The following is a 23,341-nucleotide window of genomic DNA, read 5'->3' as shown; positions in this document are numbered from 1 at the left end:
CATCACTAGCAGTGGGGATGTTAGGTATTTCAACAAAATGAAGTGAGGTTCTGAAACTTAGGTGTGTTTGGAAAGAACCAAGAGTAAATATATTGTGACAAGCTAAACAAGCACAGTTTACTTCTTCTCTACGGGAGATATTAGTATTGGTCAGCTGGCTAGAAATTCAATTCCATTTTCTGGCTTTTATAGAACACAAGATGTTTTTGGAAGCATCTAAAGCTCATTAAACACCTAAAAAGGCAAAAATGACGTTAATATCAAGGGATCGTTTAGAAAATTATCTAACTTGGATTTGAGTATGAATATTTTGAAGGTCTTTCAAACTGAATTGCTGCAACCACTTCCTTTATTTTTATTAGAAAGACAGAGCTAGAGGCCTGGCGATTTTGCTGCTCATCATCTCTGGATGTGTTATTATGATGCACTATAATTTATTCATAGCACGATAGAGAACTGGAAGGCAAAAACAGTATCAACACGTGCCAGAAGACTGGGAGAAGGTAGAATGCCCATGAAAGTCAAAGATAATTTTCTCAGGGCACTTTGAACAAACTCAAGGAAGTCAGAAACAAAGAAGCCATAGGAAGGATACTACAGTAGATGAAAAGATGACTAGGGACTTTTTTTTTTTTTTTTGCCACTTCTCTCATCAAAATGTGGGGCTTAGTTTCCTTCCCCTTTTATCTGGGCTGACGAGTGACTTGATTTGATAACATCATGCCAGTCCCAGGCTAGGCCTTGAGAGGCTTGACAGCTTTCCCTTTTGCTCTCTTGGAATCCTAAGCCGCCATGTAAACTGGTTCAGCCATGCTGCTGTTGAGACGGCATGGAGACGGAGATGCTGCACCAGCCCTGAGGAGTCCTATCCATCCCAGCTGAGGCCTCCCCTTGCACATTCCAGCCCACGGGAGATCCTGATGGTGGCGGCTGCACAACGCTCCCAATGTGAGACTAGTGGATGAGAGACACCCAGCCCATCCCAGGCAAGAAACCGGAATCTTGAGCAAACGTTTGACTGCGCTTTTAAAACACCGAGTTTTGACATGGTTTGCAATGCGGCATTAGAAAACTAAACAGGTACTTCAAAGAATAGAAAGGTGACATTACTTAATTTGCTTCCGGCAATTGACAGAACCATCTAAGTGGTTTACACTACCTAAGTGTGAACACTTATTTGTGGAGGTGGGTGGTGATGAAGCACTGGCTGATTCACTAGGATGTTTTTATAAGGCAGCCAATCAGTAAGAGAGGAGTCATGGGAGAGACCATCGCAGTGTGTGCTCAAAATTCAAAAGGAAGCCTGCCCTGGGTGTAAGTCGATTATGAGGTGGGAAAACATGACACAGAAAACACTTCTGAATTACTTCTTGGGCTTTCTCATACATATAGATTTTTCTCAGGAGATGTTTAATTAACAAGTGTAGGATTTCATCAAACTGCTAAGGAGCTAATAATGGTTAGAGAGGACCAAAGAACACTGTGGTAAGGCAGCGTGGGAAACCACTGGGTAACCATTAGGTGGAAATGCATTACTGAAGGGCCAGCCCTAAGAGGGGCAATAGCTGTCACGTTGAGAGTAGGGTGGTCATCTGTCCACACAGCACTCACGGCCCCAGGTTAATCTCTGCTGTTCCATAGAGAGCTAAAAGGTAACTAAAATTTCAGAGAGTGCAGTCATGAGATAGAATACCCCAAAGAGTGCTAAAATCCCAAAGAATGAGAAATTGCACATAGTTCAATGTCCTAACCTGATATGAAAGATAAACATACAGATTAATTAGCTTTGTTCTACTGAGCAGATAGCCATAGACTCTACCTCAAAACTTAGTCCCCAGGAATATTCATAAACACTCCTTCAAAGAAATTCTGAGCAGAGGCTTGTTTGAGAGAGGGTCAGGCTAGGATGGAAAATGTTTGCCAAGCTGTACGGTAAGCGGGAAAGGAGTCTTCTTGCTACTACTACATGCGGTGGTTCTCAAACTTCAGTGGGTGTAAAAATGCAGATTCTAAGACTTGTAGTTCAACATGGCAGACTGAACATATATGGCTATCCCCTTTAACAAAGACTTTAAAATGAATAAACCCACAGCAACGAAGAGAAGGGGAAAGGGGCCATTTTGACAGAGAGGGGCCCTTATAAAACAAGACAGCTCAAGAGAATTTTAGAATATGGAATATGGATAAAGGCATGATAACTGATGTATCATGGCTTTGGAAGGTATATTCTAGAGCAGGGGATGGCAAACTATGGCCCATGGAGCAAATCCTGCTGCTGCATGTATTTGTAAATACAGTTTTATTGAAGTACAGCCATACTCACTTGTTCACGTGCCATCCCTGGCTGCTTTCATGATGCCAGATTTAAACAGCTGTGACAGAGACCACTTGGCCCACAAAGTCTAAAATATTTACTACTTGACCCTTTACAGAAAGAATTTCCTGCTTCCTGTTCTAGTGTGCTTTTGGAAGAAAGGGAAACATGGATAAGAAGGACTCTCTATTGCTTTGCAGAATTGCAGAAAGCCTTGGGATTAGGAAACATTGGATACAAGTATATAGAGGATCTGCCCTGCTACATCTGCATGCAGAACTCTCACCACCTACCCTAAGTCAGAGATGAGGGTGTCTCCAAAAAAGGACCCTATTTAATAGACTTTCATATTCTGCCTCTGCCTAATAACCTCAGGTAACATTTGACCAGTCTTCAAACTCCGCCACAGACACAGAAGTCCCAAGCAACTTTTTCAGTGTTCCACTTTTAAATACAGACAATCCAAGATCAAAAGACATATGAGGGTTATGCTCTAGTAAAATAAGCATCCACGACAAAAGAGGATATGGATGTGGATAACAGTGGACTCTGCTTGGGAGAGACATAATGGAAAGTCCCCAGATGTCAGCTGTACAACCAGCGCAGAGAGGAGAATGAGGACAAAAGATGCCCAGAAAAAGGAGCACCCTCTAAGGACCTAATATGATGGTGCTCTGGGGGAAAAAAGTATCATTTTAAGAAAGAGACTGCCAAAAAAAAACCAAAGTAAAACTCCACAAAGCACTTTACAGGGAAAAAATGTATTAATGATAGAGCACCGGGGTCAGTGAACAAATTTACAAAGCCATGATAATGCAAAACCTGTATGAATATTACTAAAAGTAGTTTTAAAACTCAATTGGGAGATTGGGGGAGGGCAAGTGGGGGATAAGGGAGTTAAAGCTTCATTTCTTCTAAAGGAAGTAAATATAGGTCATGTCTAGAACTGTTAAACTGAGACAACAAGGGCAGGACAAGAGAAATTTTTATGCATTATAAATATTTCGATGTTATTATTATTATTATTATTTTTTACCATGTGCCTGTATTGCTTTGACCATTTTTAAAAGTATACAAATGCACACTCCCAGCACTACTTCAAGAAACTTGGAATCAGCAGGTCTAGGGGCACAGAAATCTGCATCTTTAAAAAGCTCCCCAAGTGATTCTGACAAAGTTAATCTTGTGTCCCTTTTAGAGAAGCTAATAAAGAGGTAGCAACCAGGAAAAGCAATAACATCAATCTGCTCAAATGGAGAAATGCCAGGAGCTAGAGAATGTCAGGGTGTTGGTTTTCCAGTTTGTTGCCATTCTACTAATAAAGTGACTAACTATTAGAAGAGGGCAAATAAAAACTAATGGGATGTGACTGACCTCATAATTCAACCCATCTATAGGAGAACCTCATGGATAGGTCAACTTTCCTTGCTCTTACATTTGTTGAAAACCATAAGCCTTGATTCAAAAATTAGCCTGGGGAGAAACATGAAACACCATGTAACGAGGGAAGCTTTTTAATGGAAGGATGATAGATAAGTATGTTTTAGACTCTGCAGTTTCTACATAAGCCTTGTTACATCAATCTTGATTTTTAAAATAGTTTAAAGAATGTTATCAGGATCTCTGGTGTCTACAAATGATTGATGGGATGTCGTGAATCCTTAATAATCAGAAGTCGGATGGTTTCTGGGCACTATGGTAATTTCTTCTAAGAAAGTGTCTTCTGGAACATTATAGGACCATTGGGGATTGGCTCAATTAGTTGTTAAAAAACTGGTGGGGGGCACAGTGTCCTCCATCTCTCCTGTCTCCATTGCTTCCTAGAATCAGTGCTGACTGAGAACGGACCACCCTACCCTTGTTACTATAGTACAGGACCCTAAGTCAACTTTAGTAGAATGGATTTTTCTTTGTGTCCAAACTACTGACATCTCTTTGCCTAAACTAGAGATGATCTAGAGCTAGAAAAGTTGATTAAAATATTTTCATGATTATTTCAATGTCAAATGACATTGCTCGCCTTTTAAATATCAATGGTTTATTGTTTATATCTGTAGTGTCTATTATTTTTGTTAATTCTTGAGGTTCATTTATAGATGAAATCATTACAAAAAGGAAATTAATTTTGTCCCTAACATGTACTTGTCTTTTAAATTTCATCCAGAAACTGGAAAGATGATTTGTTTTTGCTTCAGTGGTAAGCTATTGGTCTGATTAGCATTGACTAGGCTATATTGGAAAAGTGGAATTCAGCTAATTCAAATTTCACTTTTTAATTTCTAAGTGTACGCATCCATCCATCCATCCAACCAGCCAACATTTATTGAGTAACTGCTATTTGCCTGGCACTGTTTCAGGTTCTAGGGATTTACAAGTAAAGAAAACATCAATCATAGAGTAAATCTCTATGATTAATTAGTTAAAAATTTACATGAGAAAGGTTTTATATATAGGTATTCATGCATTTATATGTTTTCTGTTTGACGATATATGACTATATACTGTTCCTTGATGCTTGCCACAAGCCTGAAAAGTTCATCTTTATCAGTTATAATTATCGTTGTACTTGATACTTCACATAAACACCCACTGAAGGCAAAATATTAACCTACACTGAGATGGCATATAAATCTTTTCCTAGGTATTTCCCACTACTGCGCCTTTGCACATTGCTGTTTCTTCTTCCTCTAGCTTTCTTCACTTGTCCACCCAGCAAACGCCTATTCATCATTCAAAACTCTGTCAGACATCATCTTCTATGAGGCCTTCCCTCCCTAAGCTCTTCTCAATAGAATTGACCCCCCTTTCCTCTGTACTATTTCTGGACTTTGTACATATTTGTATTTGCATTGTTATAAATATTCACTAACATATCACTCATTATTTCTATACTGTAAGCTTCTTAAGAATAGAAACACTTGTTTCTGCATCCCAAGTAATTATCAGAATGCATGGCACATACGGGTATTCACTAAATATTTGCTGAACTGAACTGAGAAGCCATTCCCTCTACTATAACTTGTGGAATGCTACAGAACTATGTTTACATTTTACTTTAAATCATATCATGATTAAAAATAAACACAGTATTTTTGACTATTTAATAAGCAGTGGATTTCAACATTTTATTTTCTTTTCTGATGAGAGAAATTATCATCCCTAAAAAGCCTAATAAAATTATATAGTTAGAAACACACTTTAAAAAAAATTCTGTTGTGCCCTTGCCCAGCTCTCCTGACTTAGTGCCAACATCATGGTTATTACAGACTCATCCTATTCATACTGTGTTACATTTACTTGTTTATATATCCAAAGCCCCTCCTGGATGTAAACTCCTCAAGAGCCTGGCCCTTGTCATTTCCACCTTTGTAGTCCTGGTGGACAGCAATGACTGTGAAAGGAAGGAGCTTAACAAGTGTTTGCTGAATGAATAAATAGAAGAATAAATAGGAGACAGTGAATAGAATAAAATCCTAGGTCCTTCTCTTTCTATTAGGACCGTTCTGTGATTATCTTAAGTGCAGAAAATCTGCTACATTCTAAATAAAGCTTTGACTTTGCTGTTGAGTAGGCTAACTTAGACTGTGTGAGTGTGGCAAACTAGGAAAATTAGTGAGAAGGAAAAACACCTTATTGTGCAAACCTTTTGATTTTATTTTGTCTTTTAAGTGTACACTGAAAGAAGTCTTTTCTAGTTTTGAAACACAGAATAGTGGATTGGGCAAGATAAAAAATAACTGGGTTTTTTATTACGAAAAGAAATGGGTTCGTTACCTGACCAAGGAGGTGAAAGACTTATATGCTGAGAACTATAAAACATTAATAAGGGAAACCGAAGATTACTCAAAGAAATGGCAAGATATCCCATGCTCTTGTATTGGAAGGATTAATATTGTTAAAATGCCCATACTATCCTAAGCAATCTACAGATTTATTACAATCCCTATCAAATTACCCATGACATTTTTCACAGAGCTAGAACAAATAATCCTAAAATTCATATGGAACCATAAAAGACCCAGAATTGCCAAAGCAATCCTGAAGAAAAAGTAGAAAGCAGGAGGCCTAACCCTCCCAGACTTCAGACAATACTACAAAGCTACAGTAAACAAAACAGTGTGGTACTGGCACAAAAATAGACATATGAATCAATGGAACAGAATAGAGAGTAAAGAAATAAACCCACACACCTATAGTCAATTAATCTTCAACAAAGGGGGCAAGAATATACAACGGGAAAAAGACAGTCTCTTCAGCAAGTCGTGCTGGGAAAGTTGGACAGCCACATGTAAACCAATGAAGTTAGAACACACCCTCTCACCATGCACAAAAATAAACTCAAAATGGCTTAATGACTTAAATATAAGACACGACACCATAAAACTCCTAGAAGAGATCATAGGCAAAACATCCTCTGACATAAATTGTTAGGTCAATCTTCCAAGGCAATAGAAATAAAAACAAAAATAAACAAATGGGACCTAATTAAACTTACAAGCTTTTGCACAGCAAAGGAAACCACAAACAAAACAAAGACAACCTACAGAATGGGAGAAAATATTTGCAATCAAAGCGACTGATAAGTGTTTAATTTCATACAACTCATACAACTCAACAACAAAAAAACAAACAATCCAATCAAAAAATGAGCAGAAGACCTAAAGAGACATTTCTCCAAAGAAGACATACAGATAGCCAAAGAGGCACATGAAAAGATACTCAACATTGCTAATTATTAGGGAAATGCAAATCAAAACTACAATGAGGTACCACCTCACACAGGTCAGAATGGCCATCATTAAAAACTCTACAAATAACAAATGCTGGAGAGGGTTAGGAGAAAAGGAAACCCTCCTACACTGTTGGTGGGAATGTAAGTTGGTGCAACCACTGTGGAAAACAGTATGGAGGTTCCTCAGAAAACTAAAAACAGAATCACCATATGATCCAGCAATCCCACTCCTGGGCATATATCCAGACAAAACTATAATTCAAAAAGATACATGCACCCCTCTGTTGACAGCAGCACTACTAACAATAGCCAAGACGTGGAAACAACCTAAATGTCCATCGGCAGATGAATGGATAAAGAAGATGTGATATATATATATATACACACACACACACACACACACACACACACACACAATGGAATACTACTCAGTTACAAAAAGGAATGAAATAATGCCATTTCCAGCAACATGGATGCAACTAGAGATCATCATACTAAGTGAAGTAAGTCAGAAAGAGAGAGACACATACCATATGATATCACTTATATGTGTAATCTAAAATATGACACAAATGAACCTATCTGTGAAACAGAATCACGGACATAGAGAACAGACTGGTGGTTGCCAAGGGGGCAGGGGGTTGGAGGAGGGATGCAATGGGAGGTTGGGGTTAGCAGATGTAAGCTTTTATGTACAGAATGGATAAGCAGCAAGGTCCTACTGTATAACACAGAGAACTATATTCAGTATCCTATGATAAACCATAATGGAAAAGAATATAAAAAAATAATATACATATATATGTATGTATAATGGAATCACTTTGCTGTACAGCAGAAATTAACACAGCATTATAAATCAACTATACTTCAATAAAAAATATTGATACAAGAAAAGAAGAAATGGGTTTGTTAAATATTTCACTATAGTTCAAAAGCATTGGGGATCCTTTTCCCTCTACTAAGTTGGTATTAAATCCACCATTTCCTCGTATTCTGATTGTAGGTGATAGGATGATTTTTAATTGAGTCATTTGATTTTTTTTTGTGATTTTTGGCAACATGAAAGTGTGGCTGCTTAGTAAAATCTCACCAGATGAACAGCAGAGTTAGATACTCTCTAACTTGCAGAAAATTATGTACACATGATCTTTACAACAGTAGCATTTGAAAAATGTGGTTAGTTAGTTTTGAAACTTTACTCAACTTTCAAGGAAATGTAACATCTATTAAATATATTATTACTCACTAGTGACTGGCAGTGACAAATATACTCATTAGGTGACCTTGAAAAGATGTTATTTCTATAGGAACCATTTAATAAACAGTCATTTTTAAAATGAAAAATGTCAGATGAAGACCTCAATTTTATGTTGTTTCTTCATACATAAACCACTTTAAAAACCACGGAATAACAATTTGTGAATATATGGAGCATACAAATGGCATAATTTTTCCTCAAAAGTAATTCTCTAATTTCTGTATCTTCTAGGACCCATTGACTTTAGTAAGTTAACATCATAAATTATATCAATGTTGGGAAAAGTGTGAAATGGTGATATATAGTTATTACACTTTGTAATTTTCTAAGGCATTTCAAAAACAGTACCCCAAAATTCTTAAATCAGTATTTGATTATTATTTAAATAAGATCAAATTTGATTTCTTCTTTATTTTCCAGACAAGGAAAATAGTATTTATAAATTATGGGACTAATTCCAAGTCATGGACCAGGTAGGAGAATTTAAAATCAGACTACAAAATCAGACTTAGTTCATTACTTTTTTCTCTGTCTCTGTGCACCTTTCATATTTTATATTTTCTTGCCCTTAACAATTTGCCTCTGCATTTCCATGTTAAATGAACTTTGATTATAATTTGATAGATATCCAAGTAACTGCATATGAAAATTCATTCATAAGGATTAGAGGAAAAAACCTTATATATTAAAACATTGTATGGGTATATATAAAGATGATTATCATTAACATTTTTTTCTATGAGATGAGCGTGCATATTTAAATATAACTAACCTGGGCAATTCAGCATGAGAATACTATAAGATTAATACAGATTTTAAAAATATCAATAGCTGAACATAAGCAAGAAAAGTATGAAATGTTAATCACACCCCTGAGAAGGGACTCCAGAAATAAATTAGAAAAGTGTCAATCTCAAGGGTGCACTGAATCCAGCAAATAGAAGGGGCAGTCAGAAAAATGAGACAAAAGTGGTATTTAAAGTTGTTTCCAGAAATACTTCAATTTGATTATTATTAAATTTAGGGGAGACATAATCTGTGGTTGTCCTAAAGTGAAGTGACCTTTGACCTTCAAATTAAAAACACAGAAAGAAGCTCTTCATATCTGCCTTAGGAAAAAGGTTGCAAAACAATTTTCTAAAGTATTATGGAACTTACCTGTTTCCATTTTTCCGTCCTGAGCTGCAGGCCCATCGGGAATCACGCTTTTCACCTGCAGAAACTCATCAGGCTCATCTCCACCAATGATGGTAAATCCAAACCCCATGTTGCTCTTTTTTAGTGTGGTGCTGAGAAATGTTCCCTTCAACTGGGATGCATCCCGGGTAAAGAGTGGTTTTTCTACATTGGCCGACAGAAGTTAAAAAAGAAAAAGCACAGTTAAGGCACGTTCTTACATGGGGAAAAGCCAGCCACTGAGCAGCAATCCCAGGGGTAACTGTGGGGTTAATTATAGTAAATGTAAGCAGGTGTGACTTCAGGCGCACACCTCTAAGCACTTCCCACAAACGCAGAGCAGTCCCAAGCATGCAGGGAAAGGTGAAAGAGCTGCTTGGTTTGGAGAGAGATTTTTTTGTCATCATTGTTTCCGTTCACTAAATTCACCTTCTTGTGCTTAAAAAGGGCTGAATCAACAGGTGAAGATAAAGCAGAGCCTAAAATCATCCAGACACATCTGGATACATTTCTCTTGTTCTGGAAAGGTCCAGGTAGGAGGTATGTGTGAGTGGCCGGTGCTGCCCCAAACCTTGAAGGGATGGGACTAGAAGACCGAAATGTACTGTGTTGTTTCCAAAAAAATAGGACCAGTGGAATATTAGCACCTCTTCAAATGTCTAAACTGTTTAGAAAGAATGCCTGGATGTGGGACTGAGTTAGCTTTTGCTTATATTATAAGATGCTATAAAGATAACCAGATAAATCCATTTCTACTGACCTGAGAGTGTTTAGTATACTCTAAAATGTGAGCAAGACACAAGCCAATATCTCTAGATTTAATTATGAATGTAAAGGTAACATATTTTGTCATAATATGTTGACATGTTCAAATCATATACCTAAATAACCTGAACAGAACTTGAACTCACTCATAGAGCTTTAACTAGTAATTTGTTATTTAACATGCTTTTTCAGCTATGATCGATAGTAAGTGTATTACTACATATATTAAATGCTTGAAAAATAATAGTCATACTAGGAATTAGAATTAACATCTGCTTTAAATGTTACCACTGTCAAGTATTTTATATATTTTTTTAGTTGTTCCATTTTGGGTGATATGATTTGTTAGTTAAAACAGCCACACTGTACATGGTGACTTAGTTAAGTATTCTGTCTGCTGTTGTTCCATTTTAGGTGATGTGTAATGGACAAACTATAAAGTCATGAGTCATTCTATTGGAATTTTACTTTGTCTATTTACACATCTCATATATCTTTGTGAAGAAGACAGAGCACTTCTTTAAAATATAAATAAAAACGCACATAATCTTGTCACCTCCGTTTCCTTTATGAAAGTAAAGTTTACAATTTGGAGAGAAGTTCAACAGTGAGACCTTTACATTCATCCTTATCGTGCTGTAGTGATATGGTGTGAAATCAACCGTAGGCATATCTAGACTTCCCGACTACCAGAGCCTCCTTCGTGCTTTCACGTGTGAGTGAGAGCCCACTAAGATGTGAAAAGTGCGTGCAGCATCTCATCCCCGTGTGTGGCTCCAGGGTGAAGTGAGGTGCAGCAAGCAACCCAGGACATACCGATGCGCCCGGGCCTCCAGGCGAGGTGGCGCCCACAGTAAGACAGGTCACTCACGCTGCGCGACCGCTCCCGGGCGGCGCGGGGGCAGGCGGGTTTGGGCCTAGGTACTGTCGATGAGTAGCTGTCTACTGTCACAAAGGAGAACAAGCCTCATTCTTGTGCTTGGTCATTTGAGGACAAACTTATGAGTCTCTATGAATCTCTGCAGTTTACGGTACCACGGTCATACCCTTTCAGCTCTACCTGGCGACGTGCTGTAAATTCCTATAAGGTGCTACCCAAGGCGTTACATTCACTCGTGAGTGCTAAATGCATGAGTTTGGAGACAGAGCAAACACCCAGCTAAAGCTAATTGAGGGGTCTGGGGAAAGCAAATTATATGAAATGGTCCAAGATAAAGGCCTATTTGGAGAGCAGGCAGTTCGATACAGTCTTTCTCTCTGAAACACTGCGTGCTGACAGGTACTAACCTCGGAAACCTGGGGCCTGCAGGGGCTTTGTTCCAAGTTCTGTGTGGGGCATGTTATGCTGCTGTAGCTTCCTTTTTGCTTCCAGGACAGGGTTTTCAAACTGTGTTCTTCTATTTATGTGGCTGAAAAATAAAATTTCAAATTAGGATAACAGTGGGGCAAAGTCATTTAAGAGAACATATGAATAGCTCTAGCTGAATACCCCACCAGCACGCAGTCAGGCCTCTGCTGGGGCTGGCCTGTGTACGGTACGCATTTCCCTGACAAGAGCAGAGCTCTCAATGGCTCTATCATACGGTATTGTATTTAAGTTATGCATGATTGAGCCAAAAGAACTAGAACGTGAACTAGCTTTCTGGTCTACCGTGTTAGTTTGAGACGAGTTTGGTGCATTCAAATAAATGGCCAAGAAATGAAATTTATACCAAATGGTGCTGAAGAAAAACGTATTTGTAAAGTGTTTCTAAGCTTTGTAAAGTCCCAATATCCAACCACATGAGTATAAGGTCAATTCACTGATTGCTTTACTCTTAGAGCAACTGAAGTCCACACATTTTAGAATGAGACAGACTTGGATTAAAGGACTGTGTGGAAACACTCCTAAGGATATTTAGGAGTTGTGGAATACCTGTAGGATGACTGATACTGAGATCAGTCAAAAGCAGAGTATTTACATTCTCCCTAGTGAGACAATAAACTTCTAGATGTCAGACACAGAGCATCTTTAAGCAAGTGTGGATCAGCTAAACCAAGGGCTTAGAGTTTAAGAATTCCTTATAGTATTCTTACAGTGTGATGCATTCTTGTATAAAGTTTAGAGTTTCTTGTCCATGGAGAGGGTGGGAACCATAACCCTGCCTAGCAGCAGTGTCAAGTAGCTCTTTCTCTACGTATACATGCCCCACTAGAGCGGGGGCATGTACACTGATTTTGGTTCTTTGTACAAACAAAAATAGGATTATTGTATGAGAGCATGAAGAGGAGAGAGGGCTTAGAAGAGGAATGAACAATTACTCAGTACTTAACTCTGTGCCAGGTACTATACACAAATTTCCTCGGTCAAGTCTCATGGCAACAGTCTTGAATTCTAATTATCCCCATTTTAAAGGTGATGAGACTGACACACAAGAGGTCAAATGACTTGCTCTAAATCACGTGCCTAGAAGTGAAAACGCTGGGAATGGACCACATCTGCCTCTAAAATTCATCCTTTACCTTACATACCTTCTCTTCTCAATGTATGATTTCACATTGACGAGTGTACACATACTTAATGTGCACACGCAATCCTCTTATTTTAGGTCTATAAATACTCGTAAGAAAAGGAAGGAGGTAAAAGAAACAAAATCTCAACAACCAATTTTCTGTTAGTATAAGTCAGATAATTCCTGGTGAGACAGAAAAGCGATTGTCAGAAACACAATAAGACGACTGCAGTATCTAGTTAACTTTCTCATGAGGTCGGGGCAGGGGAGCTGCTGCCACACAGGCTCTGGAGTCACCTAGTCCTGGTTTCAAAATCCAGCTCTGCCCCTTGATTTGCTGTGTGACCTTGCACAAGTTACTAAGTCTGAACCTCAGTGTCTGCATCTCTAAGATGGGCACAGTATTGGCTTCCTCCTGGGCAGTTGTGAGGATTCAATGAAATAATGAATATTGGCCCAGGGTTTCAAGCATAGACATGCTCAGTAACTAGCAGCAGCTGTTATCATCATGGCCAACACCATCATCATCTTATCATCACTGACACTGTCCTCATTCTGAGTCCAGAGAGGAGGCTTTACGGGGGGAGGGTCTTTAAAAGCACCAGAACCTCTCGCTAATATTGCCGCTGGTATAGGTTAGGATGCTATTTAGGAAAGGGGTGCTGATAACGTTCTTTGGTAATGCTACTCACTGGTACGGGGTTCAAAGCAAATGTGTCTTACATAAGATTATTTTCCATTGGAAGTAAAATCTACTGTACTGCTCTTGTCACCAAGGAGTCACCATGATCCGTGGTGTGTAGTGAACTACAGTATGAGCTTTCAAAGCTTCCTTAACTCCATAAACTCTGACAGCACCACTCTATTTCAGGAGGGGCAGATTCGAAGTCCCTCTTCCCTTTTCTCCATTGTCTCTTACTAAACTCCTTTGAAATCTTCCTATTACCTAAAGAAACATTCTTCCTGACTCCACCCTTACTCATCTCCATATCTTCTCCTTTGGCTGCATCACCACATGCACCTTTTGCTTTGGATACACTCGGAGCCACTCAAATCAGCAACACCCTATCAAGCCTCTTCTCTTTTCCCGTGAGACTGAGAGCATTAGTGGTGTAGCAGCTGAAGCGAGACAGCCTGAGTTTGAGGTGGCATCTTAGGCAAATCACTAAATTCTCTGAGCACCAATATCCCCATCTGTAAAATAGGGACATTAATATCTACTTCTTGGAGTTGCTGTGAAGATAAGAGAAATAATGTTTGCAAAGTACAGATATACAGGGAGGACCCCACACTTGTAAGGTATAGTTGTTCTTTATTTTCAAAGTATAGTTATTCTCTATTACTATTATTTATAAGTGCTGTTGCTGTTATTGTCATTACTATTACACTGTTTTTTCCATCTGTTCCATAACTCCTTCTCCAACCCCACCCAGCAACATTCTCTGCCTGTGTTGTGCTCCTCCCCTTGGCTGTCATAAAACCTTCAACAGACCTCTGTCATCACAGTTTATTTATTTTCTTACACCCTGCCTCATAGTCAAGAGAATCTGAGGCCCTTTTAAAGAACAACAACAAGGAAAAGTAAACAAAATCCAGGGTGAAGTTAGTTGAGTCTAGTTGAGTCTAGGTGGAAGATCAATAGACAAAATTAATAATATAGGATCCTATTTGTTTACTAGAGTTATGTTGCAAATTAGCTTTGAGCTTTCAAGCTGCTAATTCAGCAAGCAAGAGAAACCAGTTATATTCTTCACAGTATTTAAGATAAACTCAAGACAGTCGTTCTGAAGGACATAGCATTCCTGTTACTGACTCTCTTGAGATCATTCTTTCCAGGTCTTGGATAAAGGTGTTTCTGTGATGTAGTACACAACATCCTAAATGATAATGACACGATAATGAATTTAGTAACCTTATCATACTGTGTTTTAATAACTGATTTTCATGTTTATTTCCTTCTCTAGACTGTGCACACCTGTATACAGGGTCCATGTGTTATTCAATTTTGTATACTAAGCACTAGACATAGTGAGAGAGAATATTTTTTTGTTACATGATGAATATGTGTTTTAAAACTTTTGTCTGCAAATATATGTTACTAATTTTGAGAAATCAGAAAAGTTCTGAGGTGTACCGAAGTATTAGCTTTCTTCATTTCCTATCTGTTCTGTTTCTGTTTTTCTAGGTCGTTGTTCATCATATGCGTAACTTTATTCTTAGAAAATACATTACAAGAACTTTCTGGGGTAGATTTACTATACAGTTGGGTTCCTCCAACTTGCTACCTGCATATAATTACTTCCTTAGAAAAGTCATAGCCACTTGCTTTACGGAAACCATGTTGACAAGATTCCATTCACCATCAAAGTGAAGTTCTACATTTCACAGAGAATGAAAATACCAATGAACTCGTCTGGTATGACTTGTACCTGACAAAGAGTGGAAGCTGGGATGGCTTTAGTGTCCTGAGCTAATTGCTACAGAACATTTGCATTGTCACAAATAAAGTCATTCATTTAGAATTTAAAATGCTCCCAAGCTTTAAAAGAGCTATTACAAAGAAATATGATTGTTGCTGAATAGAGAAGCCTTGTCTTCCTTGTGCTTCCAATAAGAATAGTTTGAAGTCCTTTTAGCAAGGATTTGGGGGACTTACAATGTGTAAAAGGACGTGAATGACAAATGTCGTCCTCCCCCTCATTGTTTAGGCTCTGTGAGAGAATTATTTGCTAGTTCATCCAGCTCTGTACTGAACAGGAGCCTGGGAAGCTACCAAGAGTTCTTATTCTTTAGTTCAATCTAGTTTATTATCATATTTTAGTAATAGATTTTTAGGTGTTAAGAGCTAAGGGGGTAAGAGACATATTCTGAGGAGGGTAGATCCCAACAACCCCATTTCCTTTTACAAAAAAGAAAGACTACTGATATGAGATCCTTCCATGTGGGAATGGCAAAGTGAACAGGATATTCCAGGATGACATTCCGTCACCTTCTCTCTTTGCCAGTACAGTCACCCATTTGTAGCTTAACTCCTACCTCCCCTTTTCATTATGGAATGGAATGGAAACTTAAGATAAGTTCGTATGTGGCAGTATTCTGTAGCTCTGGATGAACCTGAAGAACTTAAAAAGCAAACAAAAACAGAGAGGACTCAGGCCCACCCTAACTCAACCGAGCCACAACCTCCAAATGGGGTACGAGCATTGAAATTTTTTTAAAAAAAGCTTCCCAGATAACTCTGTAGTGCAGCGAGGGTTGCAATCCCCTAAGTTAGAAGCTGAGAAGGTGTGAGAAGGTAGTTGAATAAGGACTTTCTTGCCTTATTCAACTGGAAGTCTCTTTTTCTGTGTAGGGCCCTGGGGAATACTAGGAAATGCTCTTTTGCTCTAGAACACAGGACACGTGCCAACAAAAGGGTGAGACATGCAACAGAGGGAAGGAAATCTTTGCAGCTGATGGATAATATGCTGCCAGAGGTAGTCCCAGCTCAAAGTCCTGTGTGACTGCCACCTCCTTCACCGTGGGGAAGCAATGGGAGAAACGGGGAAAGTCGTACATCCCGAGCCCATCAGTACACAAAGGACAGGTCTGCTGGGTGATGAAGGCCATCATCGGACCCTCACTACCAGCGCTCCCTCCATACTCCAGCTTGTTAACTCTCCACCAGGCTTCTCCTGGGTTTTTGGAGAGGGGCACTTTTAGTGCATAGTCACAAATGACACCTTTTGTACCCACTGGTCACTATCACATCGTCTTGACTTCAGCGGACAGATTAGAAATGGATCTTTGGCTCAATGTGAGAGACGAAGACAGCAACTTTCAAGTGGAGATTGCACCACGAGTAAAATATTTCCAAGATGATCAAGGTGGCTACGCTAATTACTCCAATGCATGAGGTAGCCAGTGCTCAATAAATATTTGTTGAATAAATGCCTGGAGGGAGACAGGCGTGCATGAAAGGTCATAGATCTTGCTGTTTTCCAGTTTAACTCTTCCATAAAATACATGTTGTGACAGAACTTATGGTGAAGCTTAGGGCCAACTTATGTGCTATAACCAATCTGCACTTGGGTAATGATCCACGGAACCTTTCAAAACAGAGAATCTTTCAAGACTTTCTCGTAATAGTGAAAAAGCCATCCCACTTCGGTGATGAAAGATTTGGATCTGCTGTCTGCGTTACAACAGAAATGTGCTCAAATGGCAAAGCACTACATTAGGGACAAAATATGGGAGCGCCAGGAGGCAGCTACTCAGCACTGGGTGTGGGAAGGTTGGCTTGGGGTTTGGGGTTGCAGCTCAGTATGTCATCCCTTCTATGCAAACCTGCTCCTTTTGGGGCTTCCCAAAATCTATTTTACTGGGAGCATATATTTTTTTAAAGAGAGAATAATTCCTGAATGGAATCACAGTATGAATTTCCAGGTTGCTTGGAATTCCATAGGTTTTGCTTGACCCTAATTCTGACTCCCATACTCCTGGATGGTCAGGAAAGTGTATGTATGATGCTTCCTCACATCTGAACCGCTAAACTGTAGCTACACTGGTAGCCAAACACACACACTGCCCCCTCCCTGTTTGTATTTTTATTCATTTAAATACAAGCTTTGAGAAGACCCCATAAAGTTTCCTCTACTATCCAGTTGAGACAGATGGAATAAAAACTTCCTCTTGCTTCAGAAACTAAGAGAAGATAATAACTCTACAGGGATCTTCTGGGGCCAACCCTCTCGATAGAAGGCAGGACACTGTGTTAAGAGCTTGGTCACTGCAGTCACATTGCTGGCATTCACATCCAAGCCCCACCACATCCTAGGCATATGATCTTTCGCACATTATTTACCCTCCCTGTGCTTCAGAATTTTTCATCTATAAAGCTGGGATAAAAGTAAGTATATTAAATAAATTAAAATGAGTCAATCACTTAAGACCAGTGCCTGGATGTAAGTACTCAATAAATGCTACTGTGACTCATCAGATATTTGTTTCTCAAATAGTCTTTGCTAGGCACTTTGGTAGTGGGTGCAGGTAGGGGCAAAGATCAATCAGACACACAGTCTAGCAGGGGAGATAAAACAAACCAAAAAAACTATAAAATAGGCTTTCCATACTATGATGTATGCCTTACAGTGCTTTGAAAATCTAGAAATTTTAGAAGTACTAGATTAAAGACTAATGTTTTAAATATACTTTATTTTTTAAAAAATGAGCTTTGGATAAATGGAAGAATTAAATCTATTTTACTTGGAGCATTTTCTAAAAACAGACTAATTGAATCCTGCCTCTTGAAAGATTTCTTCCCAATTCTAACACTGAAGTGATCATTTTCTTTCTATAAATGTCCATTCATTATTCCCTACTGTACCTGGGGGAAATGTGAATTTGCTTTATGAATGTGGGTGGGAAGATTGAGTCACGTGTTACTTTCTCTTGCTCTTTCTGGACATGAGGCTGTCTGATCTGGGGACATAGTGTCCAGGTGGGAGGTGGAATCATGGCCAACTGAGAAGAGTATTTTTATATTCGTGCTGACACTCTCACAGATAAGGAGTCTGTCCTCCATTCCCCACCAGGCAGAGTTTCCCAAATGTGGATATATTTTCAGATAGGTGAGCTCTCTTCCCTTCCCTAGTAGTAGTGGCAATTTATTCAGTTGGCATTGATTTGTAATGTGTATTTTAGTGTATCTTATGTATAAGGGGGATTCATTGCTTAGCCATTACTGTTTACCAATTACTTGGAAAACTTGATATTTTACTCTCAGCAGAAATGACACTGTGCACTGTCAATCATGCCGTGAAGCCCCCAGGACCTGCAAGATACACAGACTCATTTTTTAAAATTTCAGAGCCAGTAGGCATGCATGTAAAAATGTTTTTTATCCATCCCTTCCCATTCCCATAAAACACCTCTCTTAAATTTTATTGTGGGGTGCAGGAGGAGGTTATTGCTATCAAAGGTAACAAGAGATTGAGCAAAAGTAATGAGTTATAAACTTGGAGAATAGAGTTTAGCTAGAAGGAGACTAAAAGACTACACTATTTCAACATCTTTCAGTATTAAGAGACAAGACTACATCAATTCTCCTCCACTGCTGTCTGCCAACCCTGACTCACTGGCTTTAGTCCTTTAAGTCTCATGTACACTTTCATGAATGTATCAGTGTGCTAGGCACTGGGAACACGAAAATGAATACAACACAACCCCTTCGCCAAGGGGGCCCATACTCCAACGGGGCAGGCACACAAGTTGGATGACGAACCACCCCAGGTTTGTCTAAGACTAAAGCGTTTCCCAGGGTGTGGGACTTCCTTTCCTAAAACCTGGACTGTCCTGGGTAAATTGGGCTGAGTTGGTCACTTTATAAGCGGTCAGAAAATTTGTATGCACAAAGTGGGGACTCCAAAGAAGAAAAGACAACTTAGTCTGATGGTTCAGGGATGCTTCACAAAGGAAGTGACACTTAAGCAGATTCTAAGAGGATAGATGTATTTTGCCAGATGGAGAAGGAGGCATTTTAGGAGGAGAACAGTGGATTCAAAGGTGTTTGGGAATATCCATCCTGCTTAGCCAGAGTATGGGGCTCGTGAATACACACATGCGTGTGTTTGCATGTGGGTGGTACCGTGAGAGCAGCAGGCACGGGGGAGAGGATAAACTTCAAGACGGGGAGGATACTTCCAAGCCATGGGATGAGGTTTGGTTTTGTTTCAAGTTTCCCTCCTTCCATTATGGCTTTAGTCTAATGGCTGGCCATAACTTGGAAAGTCTCCATCCTGGAGGATGTACCTTATTCCTGAACTTGGGGGGATTACAGAATGAGTTTTGCCATATTAACCACATAGGAAAAGTTGCAGTGCTCCCTAGAATTCTCAGTCATTTCAGCATCATTTAGTCGTTACCTCCAATGTACTGGTTATTGTACTTACCCGGTGTTATGAGGATGGACAAGATGCTCTCTGACTGTGAAGAATCACATTACCCAGGGAACTAGACCTTACAATGTGCTGGGAAGGGTGAGAATAATCTGACTTGTAATATACAGTATGTTGAACTGGATTGCAATTTATTAATAACTTAGGTATGAGTTGTTAAAATGTGAAGTCACAATATAGCCTAAGTCTACTGAACTCCAAAAAATATGATTCAGTACCAAAAACCTGTGCAGACACATCACTCATATATAATGTTAGACATACACAGCCATGGGTACAGGAATACTTTGGGCCTGACGTCAAGGTGAGTCAGAGAATTACCAAGGACACTCAGAACAGTGAGGAATCACGAAGGCGACATCACTAATGTCTAGGATTATCCAGGAAGGAGGGAGTCAGGGAAAGAGTGCCAGTGAGGGGATATGGACACGATTGGGAACAAGACTGTGAGATTTTGAAAGTCAACAGGACAGGAAGATAATTCCAACTTTATATAATAGCAAACCTCCCCAGGTTTCCAAGTCTAACGTTCAGAGTGAGAAAAAGATTAAAAAAATATTATTCTTGACTACTGAGTCTCTAACACTGTTAAGACCAGAGAAAAATAAAACACATCGCTATTCCTTTCATATGTTAGAAAGTAATGCAGGAAGAATTAGAAAACAAAGCAAGATTAAAAGTACTTTTGATGAGTCTTAGGGAGAAAAAGATCTTTTGCTGGATACCTAGAATCTGCAGAGAAGATCTGAGTAATCTCTGACTACTTCAGCCAGGTAATTCTCAATTATCAATGTTATTTGTGAAACTGGAAACTTTCACAGCATTGTAAATTACATGCTGGTTTTTGGAAGATAAAACTGTGAAAATATAGCACGTTATTTTGATTATTAAATGATTTTTTTTAAAGAACCCAATGATTATGTGCATAGAAACAGGGGCTGAATATGTTTTATAAGAAAACACATATGTGTGTGTATGTTTTGCATATTGTAAAAAGTGAGCAATGAAATGATAATGAGAAAATGGGTGGGGAGCCAGGAGACCGGCTCTGGGTGACCTAGTTTTCAAACTATAAGAGTCTCCTCCAAGGGTTGCCTTTTAGCCTCACTTAGGGCTAATCCTAACTCTACTTTTCTTGAACTTTGCCCTTACCAACTCTGGAAATTGAACATGGGCCACTGTCTCTGGCAATCATGATAATGATAATAAGATTCTGCACTAATATTTATGAGTAAGATTAGAGTTGTATGTGAGTGAGAATGGGGGTAGTCAATAATAACAACTACGTATGTCTTGTCTCAAACCTTGAAAAGGACAGGTTAGGTCCTGCTGAAGTCCAGTGATACAATAAGAAATGAAAACATGGTACTCAATTACTTACAGAAATTCCTTGTGTGGTAACAAGGGGGAACCTCGAGTGCAGGTAAGACCCTCCCCTTAACGCTCACATAAGAGTTACCTGTAAATGGTGGATTAGGCCGTGAGCAGTAACATAGGTGAGGCGAGCCACCTGCACTCTGGTTTCCTCAATCTCACACGGACCTCTTGGGCTTCACCAGAGTGAAAGCCACTTACAGTGAGTCTCAGTTATCATTCTCTGTTATTTTTAAGATCAAACCACCGTTTGAAGTTTAAACCACATTTGAAGATTAAGTCTACCTCTCACTACCTTTGTAAAGTTCCCCTAATATCTCTGAACTGCAATGGCCTCACCTGTAAATATCCTATTCACCTCACAGGACTGTTTTGAAGAGAAATATGTGAAAGTGTTTAAAGATCAAGCACTGTATAGATTTTAATATTATCTTGTTGTACCGGGAGTATGGGAGTCAAGTGTAACTTAAATATGGACAGCATCAGGTCTCTTAATTCCTGTCCTGGGCTGCAACTCTATTTCTACCGCCTCCGAGCTTGATGGCCTGGCTTCCTTAAGTTTCTCTGTCTGTAAAACATGAATAATAGTATCTAACATACAGTGTTGTGGTAATGACTAAATGAATTATGTAAAATGCTTAATACATACCAAGTGCTTAGTAGACGGTAGCTATTAATATGACTTTTCTGGGTTGACTGATAGCTATTAACTATTTACATATTAAGTCAATGCCCCCAACTAACTTACTAAGTAATATAACAGAAAAAAGAAAGATAATAATTCCTATCATTTTATCTATCTGAAAATATATTCATATGTTTTTTGATGCCCAATTAAAACTGGAGAAAGTGAAGTAAGAATAAAATGAGGGGACTTTGTCAACCTCTGTATATGACTGTTGTGCTTAATGGAAATTTGAACTAAGCTCTTTTCATTATGACAGACTCAATAAATGGTATTTAATAAGCTTTCAGAAACCACACACCTAATGGTGAGGAGTTTCTTCTGGACTACATTAATGAAAAATTAATTTCATTGGTTTATCAAACCAAATAGTCTCTTTTTGCCTATAGTAGATCCAGTTAAGCTCAGCCACAGGATATAATTTTTTTCTTGATAATTTAAAAGTTCATCTTACTTAGCTAGATTGAACATATGAAATTTGATAATAAAAAATGTGTGATCCATCCATTTTTATTACACAATTAGCTGTCTATTATAACATAATTTCATCTAAAGTCATCTGTTAAACATTAGTAATAAATAACGTTTAACAATGTCATCTTGTACTATAAAAAAAGGAAAACAATATCCTTTCAAATGTATTCAGCTTTGACAGCAGTGAGACAAATATAGTTCTTACCTAACTTTTTGTTTATAACCTTATCTTTATCTTTCTGAATTTTTATTTAATGATAATCAGTCTCATATCTGGAGATATCAAATACACTTATATTTGTTGTCAGAGCTTTGTAAGGGGATTCTATTATAATAATCTACCATTTTTGGAAGTCTTTCTTCAACACTCACATGATGGGATTGTTAAAATCATTAAAATAAAATAAAAGAATGGTAATGTATGTTATTGTCTAGCCAAATAACAAGTAGAAATGAAAAGAAAATGCTTTTACATTTTAAGTACTCTTTGATCAGCACGCATAATGAGAAAATAACGAGGCTTATTTAACACCGGAAAATGGCTGCCGGAGCCTAAACCAAGATGGCGGACTAGAAGGACACGCTCTCATTCCCTCTTGTGAGAACACCAGAATCACAAATAGCTCCTGGACAATCATCGACAGGAAGACACTGGAACTCACCAAAAAAGATACCACACATCCAAAAACAAAGGAGAAGCCACAATGAGACAGTAGGAGGGGTGCAATCACAGCAAAATCTAATCCCATAACTGCTGGTTGGGTGACTCACAGACTGGAGAACATTTATACCACATAAGTCCACACACTGGAGTGAAGGTTCTGAGCCCCACATCAGGCTTCCCAACCTGTGGGTCCGGCAACAGGAGGAGGAATTCCTAGAGAATCAGACTTTGAAGCCTAGTGGGAATTGATTGCAGAACTTTGACAGGACTGGGAGAAACAGAGACTCCACTCTTGGAGGGCACACACAAAGTAGTGTGTGCATTGGGACCCAGGGGAAGGAGCAGTGACCCCAGGGGAGACTGAAGCAGACCTACCTGCTAGTGTTGGAGGGTCTCCTGCAGAGGCGGGGGGTGGCTGTGGCTCACCATGGGGACAAGCACACTGGCAGCAGAAGTTCTTGGAAGTACT

General features: G+C 38.9%; 1 protein-coding gene across 3 annotated transcripts in view; it reads right to left on the bottom strand.

The window, feature by feature from the left end:
* The window catches only part of MAGI2 (membrane associated guanylate kinase, WW and PDZ domain containing 2), a 1,326,400-nt gene that overhangs the window by 304,911 nt on the left and 998,148 nt on the right, over positions 1-23,341 (bottom strand). For all 3 annotated transcript variants that reach the window (XM_082661503.1, XM_082661504.1, XM_082661505.1), the window contains exons 8-9: positions 11,536-11,657; positions 9,466-9,648 (exon numbers count right to left, since the gene is read on the bottom strand). In XM_082661503.1, coding sequence (XP_082517629.1) covers positions 9,466-9,648; positions 11,536-11,657 — 305 coding nt within the window. The remainder of the gene's footprint in view (positions 1-9,465; positions 9,649-11,535; positions 11,658-23,341) is intronic.

The sequence above is a fragment of the Grampus griseus genome (genome assembly GCF_964374135.1).
Source record: "Grampus griseus genome assembly, chromosome: 9".
In the NCBI taxonomy this organism is placed as follows: domain Eukaryota; kingdom Metazoa; phylum Chordata; class Mammalia; order Artiodactyla; family Delphinidae; genus Grampus; species Grampus griseus.
The sequence above is the reverse complement of the archived record's forward strand: the minus strand, read 5'-3'. Positions and strand labels throughout refer to the sequence as shown.